The following is a 24,853-nucleotide window of genomic DNA, read 5'->3' as shown; positions in this document are numbered from 1 at the left end:
TTTCCTTCGGTTTCCTCTTCTCAGGGGATACCGTCGGTTGATGATCATGTCGCCAACCTGAAGAGATTATGGGATCAGACTCGGCAAATTCTATTACATAGTTCTTCGTTGTTCAAGAAACACGCTGACAAGCATAGAAGAGCGGCTCCTGTTTTTGTTCCTGGGGATAGGGTATGGTTGAGTACTAAGAATATTCGCCTAAAAGTCCCATCTATGAAGTTTGCTCCTCGCTACATAGGTCCTTACAGGATTCTCACTCGTATCAACCCGGTTGCGTATCGCCTTGCTCTACCACCTGCCTTACGCATTCCTAACTCTTTTCATGTCTCCTTGTTGAAACCACTTATTTGCAACAAATTCTCCTCTAAGGTTTCCTCTCCTCGTCCTGTTCAGGTGGAGGGTCGGGAGGAGTACGAGGTCAGCTCCATCATTGATTCCAGAATTTCAAGGGGAAAATTGCAATATCTGGTCAACTGGAGGGGATATGGTCCTGAGGAGAGGAGTTGGGTACCTCAGGAGGACGTTCATGCGTCTCGCCTTCGCAGAGCATTTCACCTCCGCTTCCCATCTCGCCCCGGTTCCTTCCGCCCGGTGGGCGTATCTGAGAGGGGGGGTACTGTCAGGGTACCTGAGGCCTCTACCTCTAAGGGAGGTAGAGATTTGGTGGTTTGCCCGTCCAGGCGAGCTGTTTCCTTCGTTCCTCGCGGTTCATCCAGTCACTTAAACACCGGCCGCGAGGAATCCACGTCCTTTTCTAGCAGGACGCTCAATACGTGACGTCATGACGCTATCACGAGCGACCTGTCACTCAAGTGTCCGATATCCAATCGGTACTTGTCAGAGGCGTGATTACCATCCAGAGCCAGGGTATTTAAGCTTACTTCTCTCTTCAGCTCATTGCCCTGTCGTGGTTCTAGCTTGTCTAGTCACTCAGTGCTCTGGTATTCTGGTTTACTCTATTTGGTTTTGACTCGGCTTGTTGTACTACCCTGCTTCTCTGTTCTCCCTTGACCCGGCTTGTCTCTCGCTTATCTGTCTTCCCGTTCCCTCGACCTCGGCTTGTCTCTGACTATTCTCTATTACTCTCGGTACGTTAGTCCGGCCATTCTAAGGCCCGGTATACGTACCTTTCCACTCTTTGTACTCTGCGTGTTGGATCCCTGTCCCGATCCTGACAATAATAGATTGATAAGCTGATCGTGGCAAATTACCAGCAATTGTTTTTTATATACAATTCTCATTCAGCTGCAGAATGAATTTTGAGTGATATATAATTCCCTTTAGCTAAATATGATTTAAAAAGTTTAAAATCTGATCAGCATTATCCACGTATATTTCTGCTTTTAGTAAAAAATAATAAAATTAAATTAAACCAGCATATTTACCAATTTGTTGAAAAATATTATTTTGTAGTTTGGAGATATAATCCAATGTATAGTGAATGCGAGTAAGTGTTTAAAGATAGAGAACTTATTAGTAATATAGAATAGTTCTATAAGATTTCTAAATCCACAGTTGATCTGACTTGCAAAGAAATTCAGTTAGGAAGAGTAGAGTGTTAGAGTGGTATTACTTTGTCTGACCTGATGATGCTTTGATGAACTCCTGAATATCTCCCTGAATTTTGAATTCTCCTAAAAGTGTTGTATTCTCATTTTTTAAAGGATTTGTTATCTTTACTTTGTTATGTGGTGGATGGGATTAGGTAGGTGTATCTTATTGTAATAATTGTCTGTATAGACATTGATCAGTAGATGGCGTAATTGCATCACAATCATTTTCATTACTGATTCCAATTACTACTTTGTCTAAGGGGTTAATTGAAATTCATGCCAAAAATGATGTAAATGTCTTATCTTTATGGCTACTAAGTAATAGATGGCTGTCACACTTTAAAGAAATAGTGGTCATTCTCGGTAGACTACCAGTCTCCTTTTCATGCCATAAAGTATGTTTTTGATGCATCTGGACTTTGGTTTAACTCACTCTTACAATGGGGTCTTATTGAAGTCATATTGAATTGAAAAGTAAAATAATTACTGGTAAGTGTGCCTGTATTAATAATGAATGATCACATATGATATTTGCATGTCTTTCACACACATTCAGCTAATGTTAGTTTTAATAACAATGAAATCTATGCATTAGGTTTTATTTATGAATATATTCAAATTATTAATGTAGGTACTGTTTGTATATAATTAGACATAATATATATGAAAAAACAATATATGGACACTACATGTGCCTTAAGAAGTGAAAATACTTATCTTAAAATTTAAATGTGGCAGCCTTCCAGGTCACTACCCAGAGAAAATTACCTTTACACAGCAAGAATAGAGAACAAGCAAAGATATTTGTGATACGCCTGTAAATCTAGAACAAACAAAAAACATACATAGTGTAATACAATTTTGAAAAATGAACTGTGTTAGTAAAATTCACTCACAAGGTTACATGAAAGTAGCGCTCAAGGGTGCCTCCCCCGATAGCAGTGGGGGGCTAAGTAATCCCTCCTGTTGTTCCAATGATGTGCACAAAAAGCAGGACTCCAGGGATGGTTGGAAAAAAATGTAGCAGCTTTATTAACAGGATGAAAAATCACCCAACAATAATAAAATATAAAACGCTGAAGGTTCTACGCGTTTCGTTCACAAGATGTGAACTTCTTCAGGGACCATAATTTAAAAACAAGTGATACAAAGCAATAACAAATATAAAAAGCAGCCTAATCCCCCCATCCCCATAGTCCCAATATCTAGGGCTACTCCCTGTGTCCATAATTGAATCCATAGGACCAAGGAACAAGAAAACACCTATGGATTCAATTATGGACACAGGGAACAGCCCTATATATTGGGACTATGGGATGGGGGATTAGGCTGCTTTTTATATTTGTGGGGGAGGCACCCTTAAGCGCTACTTTCACGTAACCTTGTGAGTGCATTTTACTAACACAGTTAATTTTTCAAAATTGTATTACACTATGTATATTTTTTGTTCTAGATTTGCAGCCGTATCCCAAATATATTTGGTTGTTTTGTATCATATATATGTGGGCTTGACTTCTCAACCCTCATCTAACACTTTCTTACTAACATTTAGTTCTAAGTGTAAGAGATGTCTTATCTCAATCACTGTTTAGATTCCACAGTCACATTCCACAGTTTGGTCCACAGTCACATTCCACAGTTTGGTCAGGCAGTGAATATAATGTAGAAAGGAGAAAAAATGTGTCTGCGTGTTTTTTTGCATTCAGTATACATTTTTAATTCCACAATACCCCTGATAGCATATTGATATATATATATATATTTGTTTTTAATTCTTTATTTTTCAGTGCAGTGAGATATAACAAGCGGGCATGTGGTACCCCAACGGCAGTCCTCATGCTTTTCGAGAAACAGTTATAACATTAGGGTTTAGGTTAGTACTTGCACAATTTTTATATTATAGGTTAAGTCACATAGTAAGCATTGCATTCTCAGCGCATTTTTATATTTATACAATGGTAAACAAGCTATGTACATATTTCTAACTGCATATCTTCAAGACTTTGCTGATTGTTCGTTAAATAGGAAACAAGCTTTGGTGTAGCTGAGACTGCATATTTATAGTGAAGCATAGATTTGAGTGGAGCATGTAAAAATACAAAAAATAGAAATCTTAGCATGCAGTGTTGCTCTATGCTGGGTACACGTTAAAAATATGTGATTTAAAGGAAACAAGCTTAGTCTAGTTGTAGGGTTCTTAGTACTTTTTTATGTATTTAGTAGATAGGTTAATGGCATATACATAACTGCATAGTAATAACAAAACAAAACTTGGTTATATCTGTAGCCTGGTATGGAGACTAAGCAGTGGAGACGAGACTACAGGTTTCCTTTCATGCTTATGTTAGTGCAAAGGTCTACTAGTATTTAGTGCACAGTTATGTGGCTGCCTTGAGGTCTGCGTGTGTGTTACAGGGGTCTCAGGGGATGTGGCTGGCTGGTGAGCTTGTTCTAGTCTGCGGCCAGGCCACACTCTATGTGTATCCTAAGCAATTAGGCATAGGTACATAAAGCCGACATAGGGAACTGTGTCATCTGGTTTCTTTGCTAACAGGCATCTGTGGCTCACAGCTACAAGAAAGTCTCCCTTCTCTGTGCTAAGTTGGGTGAAACATACCAGGTCAATGCATTATAAACATATTATAACAGGCCAGGCTACAGTGGCTTACGGAACATGCTTTAAAGACCGCCAGTTCATCATGGCACCGTCTGGCGGCAACCAGTTAAAGATGCATTCGGGTATGTGGGGTGCGGCACGAGCAGTCCCAATGGTGTTCCCTGCTGGGTGCAGCTCACAGCCGGGAGTGTCTGCGAGCTGGTTTCACGGGTCAGTCGATCCATTTTCATCCGATACCTCTGGGGGGTGGTATGGTAGCTTGTATTTGCAGTGTCCGCTTGGAGGGTTGAGATGGGTCGCGGCACACGTGCTTGTTTTTACCTGGCGTCTGTGCTTCGGGCCGCGTCCTCTTTGCTTGTGTCAGAGGCTTCCGTTCTCTTTGCCCCGGGTTTCCCGCCCTAGATGGCTTCGGATTGGGAGCATGCTTTGGTCTGCTAGTGCGGTTGGCGGGCTTCCCCTTCCGTTGGGCACCGGGCCCAGCGTGGCGTAGGCATTCTCCAGTAGGGTTGTGGGTCTCTGGTTCTGTAGAGAGAGCGGTGTCTTGAGCTCTTTTCTGGATTCGGTCCCAAAATGCTTGGCACACCATGTTAAATCTGTGCTCAAATTGTATTCTCCAAGCTTGGGTCTCTGGGCTGTCTGAGATGTTCTCGTGATCCGACTCGGCGGCCATCTTGGACGCGCCATGCGGTTGCTGGTCCACTGAGAGATGCCCTTCACGGAGGTGAGGCTTCCCCAGTGGGGACCGGGATATCCCCCACCGGTCCATAGGGGGGGGTTGCGGGTTGGCAGGAGGTCTGCAGCGTGTACCGGATCCCGTGCCGGGAGATTGGCCGCTTCTCCCAGACAGCAGGTCACTGCACCCGCCAGGCCTCATGTCCAGACGGCTCTGCTTCATTGCTGACATTACCGATTTCGGGTGCCGCTCTGTTCACACTTGTGGTTAGTCGATTGACTGTGTCCAAGCAACTGTGTCCAGTGTGGGCATCAGCAGTTTTCAGTAGTTTGACGATTATTTTAGCTGGATTGTGTCGGAGCTAACTGACAACACGTCCGGCCATCTTGGCTGCCTGGCTCCGCCCCATATTGATATATTTTTATATATGATATTTTGATATTTTTTTTATTATTCTTTTTGCAAATTTTACATATGTAACATCACAGACAAAAACCGTTCAGAATTAGACATATAGACTTTGATTTACAATAGAAGGATATATGAACTGTTGAGAAACACAAATATCACAATTTAAAAATACTGAGCGCATTAGGTGGGCCTAAACTATAATAATTGGGTTACTGCATAACTTTCCTGAATACAGTACCATAGGGAAGAACTAGAGTGATCTTTATATATAAGGATATTCATAACAGAGAACGCAACAAGGTATATATTTATATCAGATTATCTAGCCAAGGTGACCATTTCTCATCAAATTTTAAGTGGCTATCATATTGAAAGGATATTCCCCTTTCCATATCGTGTTGGTATTTAGGCTGAGTTAGCACTTGGGTCCAAGATGGAGTCTTTTTCTATAGCCAATATATTGATATTTCTATTTTTATGGCCATCATAATTTGGATTATTAGATATCTATTTTGAGTTGAGAATCTTCTTAAATTAAAATGGAAAAGAGCAACCATTAAGTTATCGTCCAAATCTTCTCCCACTAAATCTGATATAACCCTAAATGCTTTATTCCATATTGGTCTTAAAAGCTTACATCCCCACCAGATATGTTTAGAGCTACTTTCAGCACAAGTACACCTCCAACAAAGTTTGGAATTATCAGGGTTGATTCTATTTAGAATTTTTGGTTACCCTATGCCCTTGATGAAGAATTTTATAACGGAGCTCTATGATATTTAAACAATGCAACGATTTTTTAACTTCTGGAATTGATCTATACCACTGCTCTAACTCGATTGGAGACCCACTTTCTTGTTCCCAGTTTTTCAAGGCTTTTGGTTTAGACTCTTTTTCTTCCTCTCTCAATAATTCATACCAACTAGATATCGATTTACGATTAGTATTATTTTTAAATAGATCATTTAATTTTTTATTTATCCTAGTGTTGTCATAAAGCAGAATGTTGTCCAAGTAATTTTTGATTCTTAGGTATGTGAATAACTCTCTTTAATTAAGGTCAAGACTTAACTGAAGATATGAAAAATACCTTATTTTATTCAATTCTAATAAATCATCTATTTTAGTTGAACCAAATTTGATCCAATTACCTAAATTTAGGTCATTAATATTATATTCCATTGTCTTAATTGGACTATACTTAGAAATGTTATTTAAAATGTGATTTCTTTTCCAGTATTTTACCCAAATTTCATAGATATCTTTTATGTATGAAGTTTCTATGTTGGAGATTAATTTTGCACTAGCCCCAACGTCAATCCATAACATATTAGAAAGATCTTTTGAATTACACAGAAAGGATTCAATTTTATACCAAGGCTCTTCTAATGTGATTGGGCTCTGCCATCTCAACAGATGGTACAGCCTAGAGGCTTTGCAATATTTGATAAGATTTGGGACAGCCATGTAAGATCGAGATCCTTGACCTCTTATAATCCCACATGTAATTCAGAAATTATTTATGAATCTGCCTAAGTTTAGTTATTGTTATAGATAAAGAGATCATTCTGAACAGGTATGACCAATGAGGTAGAATATATGATTTAATGATATTTATTCTTCCCAACTAGGAAATTCCTATGTTTCTCCACTCTTTGAGTAATTTATCACTGGTATCTTTTATAAGATTATCCACGTTTTTATCGATCATTTCTTTTAAGTTATAAGAGAAATGAATCCCAAGATATTTAAAACCTTGTGATGACCAAGTGAAGGGATATTTAACTGATAATCTATTAATCGTCGTAAAATCTAAATTGATGGGCATAACTTGGGATTTACCAATATTTAATTTATAGTTTGAAACTCTACCGTAGTCTTCCAACTCCCGAAACAAGGCCCCTAGTGATATATCCAGATCAGACAGTGTTAATATTATGTCATCAGCATATAGGCTGATCTTAAATTCAGAATGGTTCAGAATAACTCCTTTAATTTGATAGTTGTTTCTTATGCTCACTGCGAGCGGTTCAAGAGTCAAAATATATAAAAGCGGGGCCAGGGGACATCCCTGCCTGGTCCCGTTAGAAATTGTAAACCAATCTGCAGAGATGTCAGGGCCCACGGTTTTAGCCGTTGGACTAGAATAAAGAGCCATTATTGCAGTTTTAATGGAGCAAACAAATCCAAATTTGTCCAGAGTCTGGCTTATAAAACTCCAGCTGACCCTGTCAAACGCCTTCTCGGCATCCAGTGACAGGGCCAGCATAGGGATCTTGCTCCTGTTACATAATCAATCAGGGCAGTCAATCTTCGAGTGTTATTACTTGGATCTCTATTCTGAACAAAACCTATTTGGTCGTGATGAATTAAAGATGGAACAATTGATTTTAGTCTATTTGCAATGACAGCAGAGTAAATTTTAATATCTGAGTTTATAAGAGATATAGGCCGGTAATTAGCCAGATTAGTTGGGTCCTTATTGGGTTTTAATATCGGTGAGATATTAGCCTGTAATAATTCTTTCAAAGGGAGACACGATTCTCTAATCTCGTTAAATGTATCTACTAGATGTTGCAATAGCTCATTTTTACATTTCTTAAAAAAACAATTAGTATACCCGTCAGGACCTGGGGCTTTATTCATCTTAAGCCTGTTAATTACCAGACTGACCTCAGATTCAGAGAAAGGTAAGTTTAACTCTTTCTGCTGGCCATCTGCAAGAGTTGGCAATTTAATCCCATCCAGATATTCAGATATATCTAATTTCTGGGGGCAAGAGGAGAGATTATAAAGTTGTGCATAGAATTTATTAAAGGCATTACCTATTGATTTTGGGTCATTATAACTATGACCATCTACTATGATCTTTTCGACTCTCGATCTAGATTTTCTATTTTTTAGTCTATTGGAAAGCATTTTATCAGCTTTGTTGCTTTTATGGTACTAATTCTGATTTAGTTTTTGTAAAGCGAAATTCACTTTTGCCTATAAAGTAGTATTGATCTTCTTGGATATTTCTGATATTTGTTGATCAAACTCCTTTGTAGGGGAGATTTTATTTTTTTTATTTAAATTATAGAATTCAAGATATAGTTGATTTAAAAATAGGCTCTTTTTGTTCCCTTTTTTTCAGACCCCAGTTTAATTATATAACCCCTTATTACACTCTTAAAGGCACACCATAAGATTTGCTTTGAGATTTCTTGTGTCATATTTTCTTTATAGTATAATTTAATCCTCTCCGACATATAATCAATAGTTTTAGAATCAGTAAATAATATCTTATTCAGCCTCCATTGTGATCGTGGTTCATTAGCATCTAGTCCTATTTCCATAATCACAGCCGAATGGTCAGACCAGGTGATATCCTCAATTTTAATTAGGTCACATTGTTGAATTAACTGTATTTTAACCAAATAATAATCTATTCTAGAATATGACAAGTGAGGTTTAGAGTAGAAAGTGAACTGCTTTTCATCAGGATGTTTTACTCTCCACATGTCATATAGATTAAATTTAGATATTGAAACATAGAAACATAGAATGTGACGGCAGATAAGAACCATTCGGCCCATCTAGTCTTCCCAGTTTTCTAAATACTTTCATTAGTCCCTGGCCTTATCTCATAGTTAGGATAGCCTTATGCCATTACTTTACTCAATGCATCCACTACCCTCTCAGTAAAGTAATACTTCCTGATATTATTTTTAAACCTTTGTCCCTCTAATTTAAGACTATGTCCTCTTGTTGTGGTAGTTTTTCTTCTTTTAAATATAGTCTCCTCCTTTACTGTGTTGATTCCCTTTATGTATTTAAATGTTTCTATCATATCCCCCGTGTCTTGTCTTTCCTCCAAGCTATACATGTTAAGATCCTTTAACCGTTCCTGGTAAGTTTTATCCTGCAATCCACGAACCAGCTTAGTAGCCCTTCTTTGAACTCTCTCTAAGGTATCAATATCCTTCTGAAGATACGGTCTCCAGTACTGTGTACAGTACTCCAAATGAGGTCTCACCAGTGTTCTGTACAATGGCATGAGCATTTCCCTCTTTCTACTGCTAATACCTCTCCCTATACAACCAAGCATTCTGCTAGCATTTCCTGCTGCTCTATTACATTGTCTGCCTACCTTTAAGTCATCAGAAATAATCACCCCTAAATCCCTTTCCTCAGATGTTGAGGTTAGGACTCCATCAAATATTCTGTACTCTGCCCTTGGGTTTTTACGGTAAGATGCATTATCTTTCACTTATCCATATTAAATGTCAGTTGCCACAACTCTGACCATTTTTCTAGTTTACCTAAATCATTTGCCATTTGGCTTATCCCTCCTGGAACATCAACCCTGTTACATATCTTAGTATCATCCACAAAAAGACACACCTTACCATCAAGACCTTCTGCAATATCACTAATAAAAATATTAAAGAGAATGGGTCCAAGTACAGATCCCTGAGGTACCCCACTGGTGACAAGCCCAAGCTTTGAATATACTCCATTGACTACAACCCTCTGTTGCCTGTCACTCAGCCACTGCCTTACCCATTCAACAATATTGGAATCCAAACTCAAAGATTGCAGTTTATTGATAAGCCTTCTATGTGCAACAGTGTCAAAAGCCTTACTGAAATCTAGGTAAGCAATGTCTACTGCACCACCCTGATCTATAATTTTAGTTACCCATTCAAAAAAATCAATACGATTAGTTTGGCATGATCTCCCTGAAGTAAACCCATGTTGTCTCTGATCTTGAAATCCATGTGTTTTTAGATGTTCAACAATCCTATCCTTTAACATGGTTTCCATCACTTTCCCCACTACTGAAGTAAGGCTTACTGGCCTATAGTTGCCCAACTCCTCCCTATTACCTTTCTTGTGAATGGGCACAACATTCGCTAACTTCCAATCTTCTGGGACTACTCCTGTTAACAATGATTGGTTAAATACATTTGTTAATGGTTTTGCTAGTACACCACTAAGCTCTTTTAACAGCTTTGGGTGTATTCCATCAGGTCCCATTGACTTATTTGTCTTTACTTTTGACAGTTGAAATAGAACCTCTTCCTCGTGTAAAATAGAACCTCTTGAAATAGAACCTCTTCCTTTACACGTGTAAACTCACGTGTAATAAATGACTCATTTATCCTTTTTCTTAACTGAGGTCCCTTTCCTTAATTTTCATCTGTAAATACCGAAAAACAATATTCATTGAGGCAGTCAGCTAGACCTTTATCCTCATCTACATACCTTCTTCTTTTGTTTTTAATCTAACTAATCCTTGTTTTACTTTTCTTTTCTCATTTATGTATCTAAAATTCTGCAGTACCATTTTTTTTATGATATTTTGTTGTTTCCTTTCTTGTGGAACCTTTTTTATCTATTGATACATCTACCACACAGTTAAGGTCTCCTCCAACTATAAAGGACCCCTGTACCTTGTTTTTGAACTTGGTTAATATGTTATTAATACATTTTTCAGGTTGTTTATTTGGAGCACATATATTAAGTAGTGAGTAGATTTTCCCCTGCAATTCACAGATCAAGAACACATATCTGCTATTCTTATCCACTTCTCTATATAGTTCTTTATAAGTTACATTCTTTGAAATAAAAATTGCAACGCCTCTGTTTTTAGAGCTATAATCTGAGGAGACAAGAGTTGGATTATAGAAACTTTTCAGTTTTGAGTTTCCAGCTTTCCAGTGTGTTTCTTGTATAAATCCGACAGTAATTTTATTTTTCCATAAATTATCTACTTAAAGCTTACGTTTCTGTGGAGTATTCAAACCCTTAACGTTCACAGTTATAATCCTAATCTTATTCCCCTCTAACATTAATCCTCCCTATGCTACATAATTCCTCAGGTTGGCCACGCACAATCCGCTCAACATATAAGACAAATACAACCATATAACATTAAAAAAACTCAAAGGGTTTTAAAAAGAAAAAAAAATTACTCTCGAAAAACCCTTACGAGCGTCATTGTCCCAAATAGTGTGTCTTACCCCCTCCCCCTTGCTAGACACTTTTTCCTTCAGCTCTTCTATCAAGAGCTGTACAGTAGGGCAATGGAAATCAGATATATTTTTTAAAATTTATAAAGAAAACATTTTTTTGTATGCGTTGATTCTTCTTTCTTACTTTAATAAACTTTTTCTAGACTTTCTTAATTTTATTTCATGTGCATTTACTTCTTTGTTTTATATAATTTAACATGTCTATATTCTCCCCATTAATTTATGTGCAATTCAAATATTTTTTTATTACCTATTCATATTAGCAGATAGTTAAACCCCCCTTTTTTTCTCTTTCCTTTCTCCTTTCTCCTTTTCTTCCTCTTTCCTTTTCCTTTCTTTAAAATGAGCGTGGTCACATATATAGTACGATTTGCAATTAAATTTAATGTTCCCTATGACATTTTTTTCTCTTTTTTTCCCTTTCTTTGTCCTTAGTCTCAACCAATTTGAACATATACACTTAGTTACTTTTATCTTTCCTTGATATAGTTAATCGTGAGGGCCCCAAATTTGTTGAATAATACTATTGTCTTTTTCTCTCCACCTATCTAATTGCAACCTTCTTGTTTCCCTTATTTTATTCTATCCCCCTAGTGAATAGTTACGTTATTTATTCTGCAATATTAATACACAATCATCCATTATTAAGCATAAGTAAATATCAAAATTAGTTAAATGTACTTGTGAGTATATCTAAACATTTAAATTGTGTGAATATTATATTTAAACTATGATGTTTAATTAATAGATATTGCATTATCTATCAATTCTAGCAAACTTAGTCAAACTTTCCATATTTGTGCAATTTTAATTAAACTATAAAAAAATCCTGTGTGAGTTTTATTTCATAATTTTTACCCATTATTGTAAATATCTAACTTCTTTTATTCCAATATCTCCACTCCCTATGCATACCCCATCCCTCCCATCATATGACTACTCCCTACCCCTCCCTCTTCTCTTACCCCCTCTCGTCCTTATCTTATCCCACCAACTCTGTTTTAAATGTTATCAAGTTTATAAGAGTGACAACTGTAATCATTTTGTCTAATCCATATTTGTACATATTTGTGAAACCATTATCAATAGTGATTCTGTGAAGTGCATTTATCATAGGAGGGGATAGGTATACTAAATTATCTATACTTTATAGTAGGGAGGAGAGAAAAACATAAGAAAAGCAATACATTAGTTTAACTATTGAGACTTTACATTTTATCATTATCATCATATAGGAAAAAAGTTTTTTGACTTCTGCCAAGAAGTGGCTTTTTGGGCAGAGTAAAACACAATGGATGAGTTCTCATAGTGAACAACAAATTTTGCTGGGAAACCCCAACTATATTTTGATATTTTAATATTTTGAAAATGTAATTTTAAAAGTATACCTATTTTAAATCAAGGCCTCAGCGCAAGTTACCTAACTGGCTCTAGTAAAACAGGCATGTACCGTAAATGTTGAATTTGAGTAATAACCCTATTAAAAGTTAGTGACCCTAAAAATAGAAAGGATCGTCCATAGTGAGCATAGTTTCTAGCACAACTATTTAAATGTGCACTTTTTATAATATCAAATATTTGTAGTGTTGTTCCAAGTTTAAAGCTCATTGATATGGATATAAGGTTGTGCAAACACTTGAGTGCATGATGAAGTCAGGAAGCTAAATTTGTAGGAATTATTATGCATTTTTCTTCTTTGATTATTAACAGTAATCATTTCAATATCTCTAGTAAAGGGCAACATATTTCAAATTAATACTGTTTGATCAAAAAACAATGTAATAATGGGTCTGATGTTATTATATAAACCTATAAACTTAACAAATCTTTTCAGCTTCATTAAGGATTCATTAAAAATAAAAAAATCTGTTTGACAATTTGACTTCAATACAAGTAAAATATATGTTCAAGTTTATACTATATTTCAAAAGGATATTCTCAACCCCAAAAGACTTAAAGGCTTAATGAAGTATATTTGGTGTTGATGTCATACCCATGCCGGCTCGCTGCTCAGTTTTCAGCTATTTCTGAGTTAAATCACTTTTTCTCCTGTTTATGCAGCTCTAGCCACACCTCCCCTGGCTGTGACACACAAAACCAACATAAAAATGGGTTTTAATCATATCTGATAGCACAGTGTGTTTATTTAAGACGTTCTTATCTTCAGCTCTGTTAATTAAACATTGAGGGGACACTATAGCCACCAGCTTAATGTAGCGATACTGTGTCATATGGCCTATTTCTACAGGGACTGCCATATAAAATATGTAATTCAGAGAAAATGCAGTGTTTACAATGCTTCCTAAGTCTACCTCTAGTGCCTGATGATTGACAGTCACTAGAAGGACATGTTGGACAAGGTTTTGCAATCTTCTACAGGACCTGTGTTCAGCATCTCCATGCTTTCCCGCATGGAGATGCCGAACACTCCCCATAGATATTTGCAGCAATGTATCCTCAAATGGAAGTGAAACAAGCTCTTAGCGTAAAGCTTACAAATAGACTGCCCCATTGTTCGTTCAGGCTCTATTTGGCTATACTATACTTAAACATGTTAGCATTAGTAAATCCATAATTTAATATGCTAGAAGTAGGAATACTTTTCAAAACTTTCATTAATTGTTCATGGATTTTCAAATTAAATTTAACTGCTTTGCATTAAAGGACCACTTTAGTACTAGGAAACCAAACTCGTTTTCCTGGTACTATAGGGTCTTTGGGTCCCCCCCACCCTCAGGGTCCCCATGCCGCCGGGCTAAAGAGGGGTTAAGGGGTTAAACCCTTACCTTTCTCCAGCGCCGCGCTGGGGTCTCTCGTCCCTCTTCCGACGTCATCCGCCGAATGCGCATGTGCGCGCATTGAATCAGTCCATAGGAAAGCATTTCTCAAAGCTTTCTTATGGACGGCAGCATCTTCTCACTGTGAAAATCACAGTGAGAAGCACGAAAGCGCCTCTAGCGGCCGTCAATGAGACAGCCACTAGAGGCTGGATTAACCCTATTGTAAACATAGCAGTTTCTTTGAAACTGCTATGTTTACAGCTGCAGGGTTAACCCTAGATGGACCTGGCACCCAGACCACTTCATTGAGCTGAAGTGGTCTGGGTGCCTATAGTGGTCCTTTAAACAGATAAATTTTTAGTAATAATTGGTTGTGGAATTAAATGCTGCCCCTGTACTTTTCTTGAATTGACATACAATTTCTTTACTTATTTTCTCGTTTGGAAAATATAATTCCTAAAATCAACTTCAAGATCGCAGACTGATTCTGAAAATCTCTCACAATTACAGCACACACTCTTTGATATACTATTGAACTTTTCATATAATCCTGATTTATCATCTGTTACCAATTCAAATCTACATGCATTGTACAATTTGATTTTTTTTTTCTTACTTCATTGTCAGTAATTTAATTGTGTGTATAAAGACCACAATACAGCATCTGAATAAGAACTTTTAACTGCATTTTACTTTCAATTGCAAAGGCATCTAAAAATGTCATTTTATACTCACCATGTGTTTAGTTTCTGTCTTTTTTCTTTTCTTGCACCTCTCACATGACTGAGCAGACTATGTTAATGGTTCAGGAAAAAAAGCTAATTCTTCCATGTGTAGACTTGCAAAAATCATGTGCTTTCTTCTTTCAAATTAGTAGCAAAATCAGAAACAGAATAGGTGATTCTTATTTAAATGTATTAAAATACTTTCTAACCTTAACCCTGCAGCTGAAAACAATCTCTACTATTTCAATCAGATAGGTGCCATGAGGCCTTTTGATTGGAGTAATGTAGCATTTTCCATCGCATGTGCACAGATCCCCCAATGCTTTCCTATGGGAAAGCATTAGATTGGCTGATATTATCGAAATCAATGATCTCAGCCAAAGAGGCAGAACAGCATACCAGAGACTACCCGGAAAAAGGTAGGTGAACTCACCTTTATAACACTTGCAGCAGGGGCCCTGTCATCTTAATGGTGACTAAGGCACTGCAGCATTAGGAATATACATTTGTATTCTGAAAGATATAGTATTCATTTAAATTATTGTGGGTTACTATTTTCTAAACAAGATTTTAGTTTATCGAAAACTATTTTGCACTCATGGTAAATAATTAACAAGTAGTGAGTTATAGGTTTATAAAAAAAAAAATAATGTTACAGAAAAAACACTTACCCCAATGCCTAATTTCATTAATTTCTAATAAAATCAACACACATATCTAGCAACATTAATTTTATCTTAGACTGCTATTAAGTTGTGAAACCCAATTGCAAATTATTATGTTTGTGTACACAGCCAATAGCTTCATTCTGTAAACAATTATGGAAAACTGGCTAATGAAATGTATATTTTAGATCAAAGTTAACCAAGTTAGATAAATATCCTAGTTGGAGATTTTTTTCATTTTAGTTATTAACACGTACACATTACCACTTTATTTAATATGTTCATGTGTAGAAAATAAATCAAAATGCAATTTATAAATTCTCCATCTGTTTTTAAAATATTAATTCTTACCTGATTGATCACTAAAAATTGTGTTTCGAATTACATGAAGCAAACATAATCTGTGGCATATTAGATACGATGATAACGCCACAATGTATTAAGCTTACAGTATGTACAGTGAATACAGTGTATTCAAAATATGTTTACACAACTTGCAAGTTATCCAATACTGCTGGATCCCAACACAGGAGAGAAATAGAGAAATGCGATGAGCATGAGAATTGTAGATTAAACTGTAGGAAAATTCTGGGCAGTCAGGGAAAGAAATGATATTACTTTCATGTCCATTTACATTTCCCAGAGAGGTGTTCTTAAATACTAGTGTTGTCGCGAACCCGAAATTTTCGGTTCGCGAACGGCGAACGCGAACTTCCGCAAATGTTCGCGAACCGGCGAACCGCGCGAACCGCCATTGACTTCAATGGGCAGGCGAATTTTAAAACCAACAGGGACTCTTTCTGGCCACAAAAGTGATGGAAAAGTTGTTTCAAGGGGACTAACACCTGGACTGTGGCATGCTCTTCTATTACAGTGAAAAAAAAATATTTCTTTAAAATCTAAAGCTTAAGCTATTGTTAAAACAGATATGAGTGGTGGCACTGACTGTGCAAATGGGCAAGGCATCCAACCTGACACAGAAGCTGGCAGGCAGGCAACTGCTCTTCTATTACAGTGAAAACAAATTATTTATTTTAAATCTAAAGCTTAACCAATTGTTAAAACAGATATGAGTGGTGGAAAACAGTGGGGTGATGAGAGTGGAAAGGTCACAACAAACAGGACCCAGTGGAGCGCTAAAAAATATATCAACTCACCCTTCTATAAGGGGATGTAATTGTAGAAAAATCTAAAGAGAATGAGATATAATGGAAAAAATGGTGTAGTATATCTGGACTAGGTGGATAAGGAGAGAAGAGTCGTATGATAACAAACTCACATGGTACAGAGCCTGAAAGAGATAGGCTCAAATCATAGGCGCAGGGGTATTTTAAAGCAAATACCAGGCTTCTTCAATGGCTGTATATCAATCCTCAGAGAAAGGGAGAAAGAAGGACAATGGACCAAAGTCCTAGTGTATTATCCTTAACACAAGAAATGGATCTGAACAAATACAGAAACTTGCTCACCTTTAAATGAGCCAATCCGAACTGGGCTCTCAGTTAAATGGACAATGTGCCTTTAAGAGGGCACTGCTCTTCTTGTTAGCAGGAAAAGTGGATGCAGGTCAAGGACTCAAATTTAAAAAATAAATTTATTGTAAAACACTTACATAAAAATCAAATAAAAAGCTCCCATAAATAAATGGTGCAGAAATGAGTCCTCTCCCGAGATATGAGTGGTGGCACTGGGCAAGTAGGCACAGTATCCAATGTGAACCTCACACAGAAGCTGGCAGGCAGGCACCTGCAATTACATTACACAAGAAAAAAAAAAAAAGCAGCCTGATGTTATAGCCCTAAAAAGGGCTTTTTGGGGTGCTGTCCTTACAGCAGAGATCAGATGAGTCCTTCAGGATTGTAGTGGACACTGAATACCCTACCCTAGCCTAGCTATCAATTTCCCTATCTAATCAGCAGCAGCTAAACTTTCCCTCCTCTCACTAAGCATGCAGCTTCAGAATGAATCGAAAATGGATGCTGGGAGGGAGGTTGGAGGGTGTGAAAGGGAGGGAGTGCTGCATCTTTCGATAACTGTAGTTTTGTTAACCTCCTCCTGCCAAATCTTTTAAGAACATTACATTCATATGTCTAATCTCTAAAACAGTAGGTGAGAATTAACCTGTGAGTTGTGTGAACAAAAGATGATAATACATGATAAAAAGAAGTTGTTGTATGCGTCAATTGTGAAAAACGTGGTGGGAACTAATAACATAAAATAGTAGTGCTGGTGGATGATGACAATGCTTACAAAATAATGAAAACTAAATTAAACTGCAAAAACATACAAAAATCACTTGTGGACAATAGTCGTGGAAGCAGGGGACACAATAAAAAATATTAAGTAATTATATAGTATCAATTAAAAAGTTAGATTTGAAAAAATCAGAACACTGAGAAATTCAGTTCTGCAGAATATTTCTTTCTGAAGATAGAAAATATTTCAGGGCATCCAAATTGCAGGTGGTGCCAGTTCAGCTCAGTCGAATGTTGGTTTGGGAACTAAAGTAGGAGAACAAACAAAAAAGGTGTGTTAATGGGCTAATTCAGTATGCTGCAAAACATAAGCATAATATAATATTGTGTATATATTTTACAGTATACTAACATGAGATTTCACGCCGCCATTTGGTTCAAATATCAATTGAGAAACAAATTAGAGATTTGAATACAGTGCTATATAGAACACAAAACACAAAATATACATATAGAGTCCAGATGGTAATTAAAAGTGACATGTGTGGGATAATGATTGAGAGCCACTCACATGGGTTAGAGCCTAAATATATGCCTCAATTTTCACACAATTGTGCTCTTTGGGAAGAACCACACTTGATACTAGGGATTTTCACAATAAATAAAAAAGCAGAAAAACAGAAGAGTGATAATAGTGCAATATATCAAAGCAAAAATATGTAGCTGAGGCGATGTGATTAAGCACACCTTATTCAAAGCTAAATAAATCCCTGTCTCTGATGCTAAAAGGCAAAACTGACAAAAAAGTGCACCTATCAAAAATCCAATATTGTAATCCTGCCAAGTCCAGGTAGATATTCTCTTTTAAAGTCATCAGACCCAATTTGAACATGATTTGTCCCAGCCAATCCCAGCATCACAGGGCAGGCTGCCCTCACTTCTAGCACCTGGAATTGGCGTATTTCATTCATCGATACAGCTGATGATGAATGTCACTGTTCGCAGCCTTACAAAGGGATGTTGTGCCCTTAGTGTTGTTTAATTTCCTATTCTTTGCTTGACCATTGGATGAGTTAACCTGGGTCCAAATATAGACATTCAGGTGGTCTAAACCACCATATAACAAAATAGAAAAATGCCATAAATAAAGAAAAAAAAGATTATACAGTGCAAATCTGCTGAATATATTAATATTATAATATGGCAAATAAAAATGGGGGTGCATAGTGTATTAACACAAACATATTGCTTCATGTACATGTAGAAAAAGGATGTACATTCAAAGACATATATAATAAAAAATATAAATATGGTATAAGTATTCAAACACTCACATGACTATATGAATATGGCTACCAATATAAGTACATATAATAAGGAGAAATTGTTATGTGACTCTTTGCTAAATTGTTTGGCGCTACAGATTAAATTTATCTTTGTGACTGCCATTGGAGGTTTCCCTAGACTGTAATGTAAACACTGCCTTTTCTCTGAAAGGGCAGTGTTTACATTCAAATGCTAGCAAGGACATATTATAATCACTAGAAGAACTCCATTAAGCTGTAGTAGTTCAGGTGACTATAGTGTGCCTTTATGGTAAAATCGACTATGCAAACTGTGTAAATGCTCTTGCTGCTTTGACCTCTTTAACACTCTGACATGTCCCCTTTCCCTTACACTCACTACATCCTCCTTTTCTCTGTCCCAGACTGCTTTTAATAAGAAGGGGAGTTAACAAGTAAGCGCTGTATCCGCAGCTGGTTCCCCTATTTACCACTATAATGTCTTAACGCATAGAACTTAGCAGAACTAACCATACAGATATCTTAGCCATAATTTTATATAGTCAGTAAGAGATCCTCTATTTAAAATATATAAACAATTGAGAATACAATGTAAAATAAGGATTGTCTTGGAAGCAATAAAGCTTTGTCTTTTAGATATTTTATTAAATAAAAATATAAATATAGACATACAAAATCCATTACAATAATTTATAGCAGAGTTCATAAGATTAAACTATATGCTTGCAATATCATTAATAGAATAACATACCCTCCTGAACATGTCATCATGCCAGCCTCTCTGTCATTATAAGATGGAGCAACATCTGTCTCTAAATCTCTCCTCTCTGTGTTCTCTAATATTTAAAAGTACACCAATTTATACCTTAGGTGTCTTCATTTTAGGGTGACCGTAGTTCATATATGAAAAAGTAACACTTCTTTTGTTTTTATTCAATCTAGGGACCTCCCTTAACTTGGCAAAAATACAAGGCCATAACTAAAACGTAAGGGTGCACACGTCATGGGAAATTCCCTGACTTAGGACAATATGGCATCTTAAAGTCTGAACATCTTTATCTATTTAGGGTTACCACAGTATATTATGTACTGAAAGAGTAATAGCATAGCCTTGAAGCTTGTTTATGCATTATTGTTATTATATTTTGTCTGGGCCAAAATGGCGTAAACATATTATGTATTGAAAGTAGGTAAAGGGTTATTGCTTAAAGAAACATGTATGAAAAACAATATGTTCCATTTTCAACACCTTGTCAGTTAGCAATCTCTCTTAACCCCTTAAGGACCAAATTTCTGGACTAAAAGGGAATCATGACATGTCACACATGACCTAGATTTGTAACTCAATCATTAACTCATTTTTGATACAGTAAATAGACCTCATCCCTTGCAATGCATACTACTAACATATTACATTTAATACAGTAAGTTTGGGAGTAGAATTATTTCTGTTGCTTATATTTAAAAAAATATTTGTTTTTATTATTTAGAGAAATTCTGAAGTGTCTGATATATGTAGAATATCCATGTCTTTATGCTTAATATAAGTAAGCATATAAATATTTACCTAAATTGTATTTTTTTTCCAATTTTTTAAAGCGCAGAACTGTTACACTTCACAGAGACCCTGTTGGAGGATTGGGTCTAAGCATTAAGGTAGGTACTATTATGTTAACATTGATTTTCAAAGAAAAAGAAATTGAAATGTCACTTGCTAAAAAAAACTATTAATCCTCAATAAAAGCAGACTTTATAATGGCAAATAAATTAGATTTCTTAGGCTTTACTTCTTAATATGGCATTGTTTTCTAGACCCATTGCACACACTCCAAAAGTTTCTCTAGTTAGAAGTAACATAAACATTTACATCGTACAGTTACATCATACAGCTGAAACCGGCTAACCATTTCCCTTGATTGCATTGTTTTGTTAACAATGAGTTAATTTTGTTATGGTCTGAAGAACATGAAAAGGATCCCCATTAAAAAGTCCTCAGTAATGGAGGAGGTTGAGAGACAAGCTCTCTTATTTAACAAAGACACACTCTCGGGTTTGTTTTTTTTATTAAAAGTGAGAATTAAAAGTGCATTCAAAGATAATTTAACATTTTAGGACCATGTAGCCAAACTGGCAGCATAGCTGCCTTACAGGCTTATTCACTAAACACCATATTTTGTCCCAATGGACAAAATCCAGTGAAAATGACCGAATTCCTACTGCATTGGCAATCCACGGATTTACTGAAGCCAAAAATGTTCAGTATGTGGTCGGTACAACTAATTCTGTGCCATTCATTAGGAAGAATTTAGAAAAACAGTAGTATCCACATGTGAACCAATATAATATTATATATATTATTATATATATATAATATTATATCTATAATATATATACATTTATGAATGACCACAAGGCAACTGAATATAAGCTGAATGCAGCCGGCAGGATGCGTTTACATGCTTTTTGCAACTGAATTGATAATTTCAAGAACTGCATGGCAGGTGGGGTAATATAGAGGTGAAATACGTCCATCATAACAATATGGGGGACTTAATGACCTCCATAGAACATTTTTATTTATAAATGTTTTACTTTTTTAGTGTGGCAACTGGCTTGCAAGCACTGGCAAGCTATTACATAATTAACCTTCATGCCGCTGAGGGTTTTAAATATTTGCCGGCTTGCTACTAGTGCTACCCGTAGGCAAATAGTTAAAGGGTTTTTATATCCAGAGCTGGATTTGCTGACTCAGGTCCATATTTGCAGAATTCGGTCTGGATTTCAGCCATGCAGCGGTCTTCAGTCTGGCTAAAAAACAAATGAATATCAGGCCCATTAGAGGTCTAACTTACAAAATCCAGATGTTCCATGAACAGTGTAACGGATCACCTGGCACCCCGACTTGGTACCTCCGTTAATGGATGCTCCTAGTGCTTCCTGAGGACTCCAAGCACTCTGGCAGACACCATAATCACCGAATCCAAGAAACCTTTAAATTCTCCCAAGCGTATGAATGCTGTAGACCATTGAATAGGAACCATACGAATAGGCTTGTACCCCTAGCAGTCAACTGGAACAGCATACAATAAATCCTTCCCCCAATAATGAGACGACACATCACTTTGAGGTTAAAACAGGAACTCTGGACTGGCTCATCCAGCCTGGCTTTTATTTCCAACTCACACATACAGGCCACACCCAGGGGGAGGCATAAAAGAACCAATGACATAGATGTTACCTCCCACACATCCCCTCCCCTTAGTGTGACACATAATCCCATTATGCATACAGTGTAAAATATACTTTTACACAACTTTCATAACTTTAAAACCATACATCACATTCACATAAAAATACATATCCACAATCAATCCATTCAGGGGAACAACATATTAAAAAATGGCATGAATCCGACCAGGGGTTCAAAAGTTACTAAAAGTATCTTTTAAAACCCCTATCTTTCCAGCTCAGACCGTTTTTTTACAGAGCCTTCTCTGTGCTGGAGAAGTAATTCAATTATCTCCCAGCCCAGAGACAGACTCCATTAAGCACATGGGGACACAAAGACAGTAAAACACTTTAAAATACATAAATTCACCTTTTACACATAACACACAGACATTTCACATATCCCCAGATAGCTGGGATCTGCGCGCACAAAACAACCGAATAGCGCGCAGATCCTACTCACACAGTACAATTGCCATGGAGCTAAAGTCTTTCCCATACTCTTTCATTATATGAATAGGCTCCATGGTATGGCTATCTGGGGTATCACATTCCCATAAAGTCTGGTCCATAGTCCAAAGGCAAGAGGCGGGCAATCAGCCCCCTCCAAGGACACGTGGCGAGGTCGGTTTCGCCACAATCCCAAAAAGTCCCAATATGTCCATCGATGATTTTAAAAGGGCCAGTAGCAGCAATATAAAGTACAATATGCCCCAAATAACCCAGGGGCCATAGTCAGCAGGTAGGAGGCTAGCAAACAGGCTTCTCCAGGGCCCAGTGGCGAGGTTGGTTTCGCCACATTTCTCCCCTTTTCCAAACAGACTAACAGAGTACCTGACCTCTTGCCGGTCAGTGCCCTTGTTAGTCCAGCAGCCCATCCACAAGACAGAAACAGCAGTACAGCCCACCCGCAATAAATGGTTACTACACCTGGGTAAGGGAGAATCTTGTCCATGTCCAGGTGCCTTACCACGGCTGTGTGGGGGACTGGTAGGCTGCCTTGGTGGGTTGCTGAGGGGGCAGAGACCAGCGGTACTCTGTCCTGGTGCCAGCACTACCACGGGAGTAGTCTGGTTGGAGCCTGGTTGCTGGAGACCGACTGTCTCCTCTTTAGCTGCACAGCTCTGCTGCTGGAGACTGACTGTCTCCCCTTTGGATACATAGCTCCGCTGCTGGAGACAGACTGTCTCCCCTTTGGCTAAACAGCCCTGTTGTGGGGGGGCAGGACCGACCGTCCCTACCCCCTGTGCTGGAAGTGCAGAGACCACGGTCCCATCTGCACAGGTGTGGGGCTTACAGTCTCCCCCTGGTACATTAAGCTGCCGCTGGGGAGAGGTGGTAACCAGCTCCTCTCCCATTAGAACACTCTGCCCATTGATGATCCGCCGCTGGGGAGAGGTGGTAACAATCTCCTCTCCCATTAGAACACTCTGCCCATTGATGATCTGCCGCTGGGGAGAGGAGGTAACAATCTCCTCTCCCATGCCTACTTTCAGTCTTTGTGGAGGGAGACCGACTGTCTCTCCTCCCAATTCAGTGTCCTGCTGCTGGGGAACGGAGACTGGGCTCTCTGTTCCCAAAAAATCACGCTGCTGCTGGGGGGTAGGACCAACTACCTCTGCCCCCTGCAACTCAGCCTGCCGCTGGGGAGGGAGGACGCTGCTCTCCTCTCCCTGCACTTCACACTGCCTTCCCGGCATATCACTCTGCTGCTGGGGGGTAGGACCAACTACCTCTGTCCCCTGTAACTCAGCCTGCCACTGGGGAATGGAGACTGGGCTCCCAATTCCCTGCAATTCACACTGCCGCTGGGGAATGGAGACTGGGCTCCCAATTCCCAACAAATCACACTGCCGCTGGGGAGGGAGGACGGCCCCTTCAGCTCCCTGTAACTTGGGCGCAGAGACCACGGTCCCATCTGCGCTGGTGAGGGGTTTACTGTCTCCCCTTGGTGGGTTAGGTTGTCGGTGGGGAGAGGGGGTAACAAACTCCTCTCCCTTACACACCTTCAACCGCTGGGGAGAGGGGATAACAGGCTCCTCTCCCTGCACCGTAGACTGCTGCTGGGGAGCAAGAACGGCACTTTCAGCTCCCTGTAACGCACACTGCCGCTGGGGATCTGGGCCGACTGCCCAGCATCCCTGTAGGGCCGGTAGAGAGACCGCAGTCCCATCTCCACCTGCCATCTGTGGGTCTTCCCAGGACCAATCCGTGAGGCCCCGCAACATTTGTGAGTAAGGGCCCGGTGGAGAGACCTTGGTCCCATCTCTACCTGCCTGTTGTGGTTCCTCACAGGACCAGTCTATGAGGACCCCCACTTCGGGTTCCTCCCGCCGCCTCAGGGAAAGACGGCTAACCTCCTCGGATGCAGCCTCTACTCGGCTGCTGTACCGCTCCTGCTGCTGAGCATACTTCCTCTCTTTTGCCAACCGGAATTCTCGGTCCAGCCTTGTGTTTCGCTCAGCCATGACCTGGTTCCAGATCACCCGGCGTGTCTCCATGGGTATATCATCCCCATACTCGGCCACTCGCTGCCTCACCTCGGCCAGCCAATCATCTCCAGGGCCAGAACCTTCCATACTTGTCTGCTCCCAGGGGCGCTGCACGACTGCTAGCGTTGCCCTCAATTTGTAATCCAAACGAACTGTGTCTCCGAGCTGCTTTACCTCGCACTAGGACGCC

General features: G+C 38.5%; 1 protein-coding gene across 1 annotated transcript in view; it reads left to right on the top strand.

Moving 5' to 3' along the window:
* Nucleotides 1–24,853, top strand: part of SNTG2 (syntrophin gamma 2) — a 539,246-nt gene that overhangs the window by 212,644 nt on the left and 301,749 nt on the right. The window contains exon 3 of the mRNA XM_063442215.1: nt 20,543–20,599. Coding sequence (XP_063298285.1) covers nt 20,543–20,599 — 57 coding nt within the window. The remainder of the gene's footprint in view (nt 1–20,542; nt 20,600–24,853) is intronic.

Source organism: Pelobates fuscus, chromosome 2 (assembly GCF_036172605.1).
Source record: "Pelobates fuscus isolate aPelFus1 chromosome 2, aPelFus1.pri, whole genome shotgun sequence".
NCBI classification, from domain to species: domain Eukaryota; kingdom Metazoa; phylum Chordata; class Amphibia; order Anura; family Pelobatidae; genus Pelobates; species Pelobates fuscus.
This window is presented reverse-complemented; position numbering and strand designations above follow the sequence as displayed.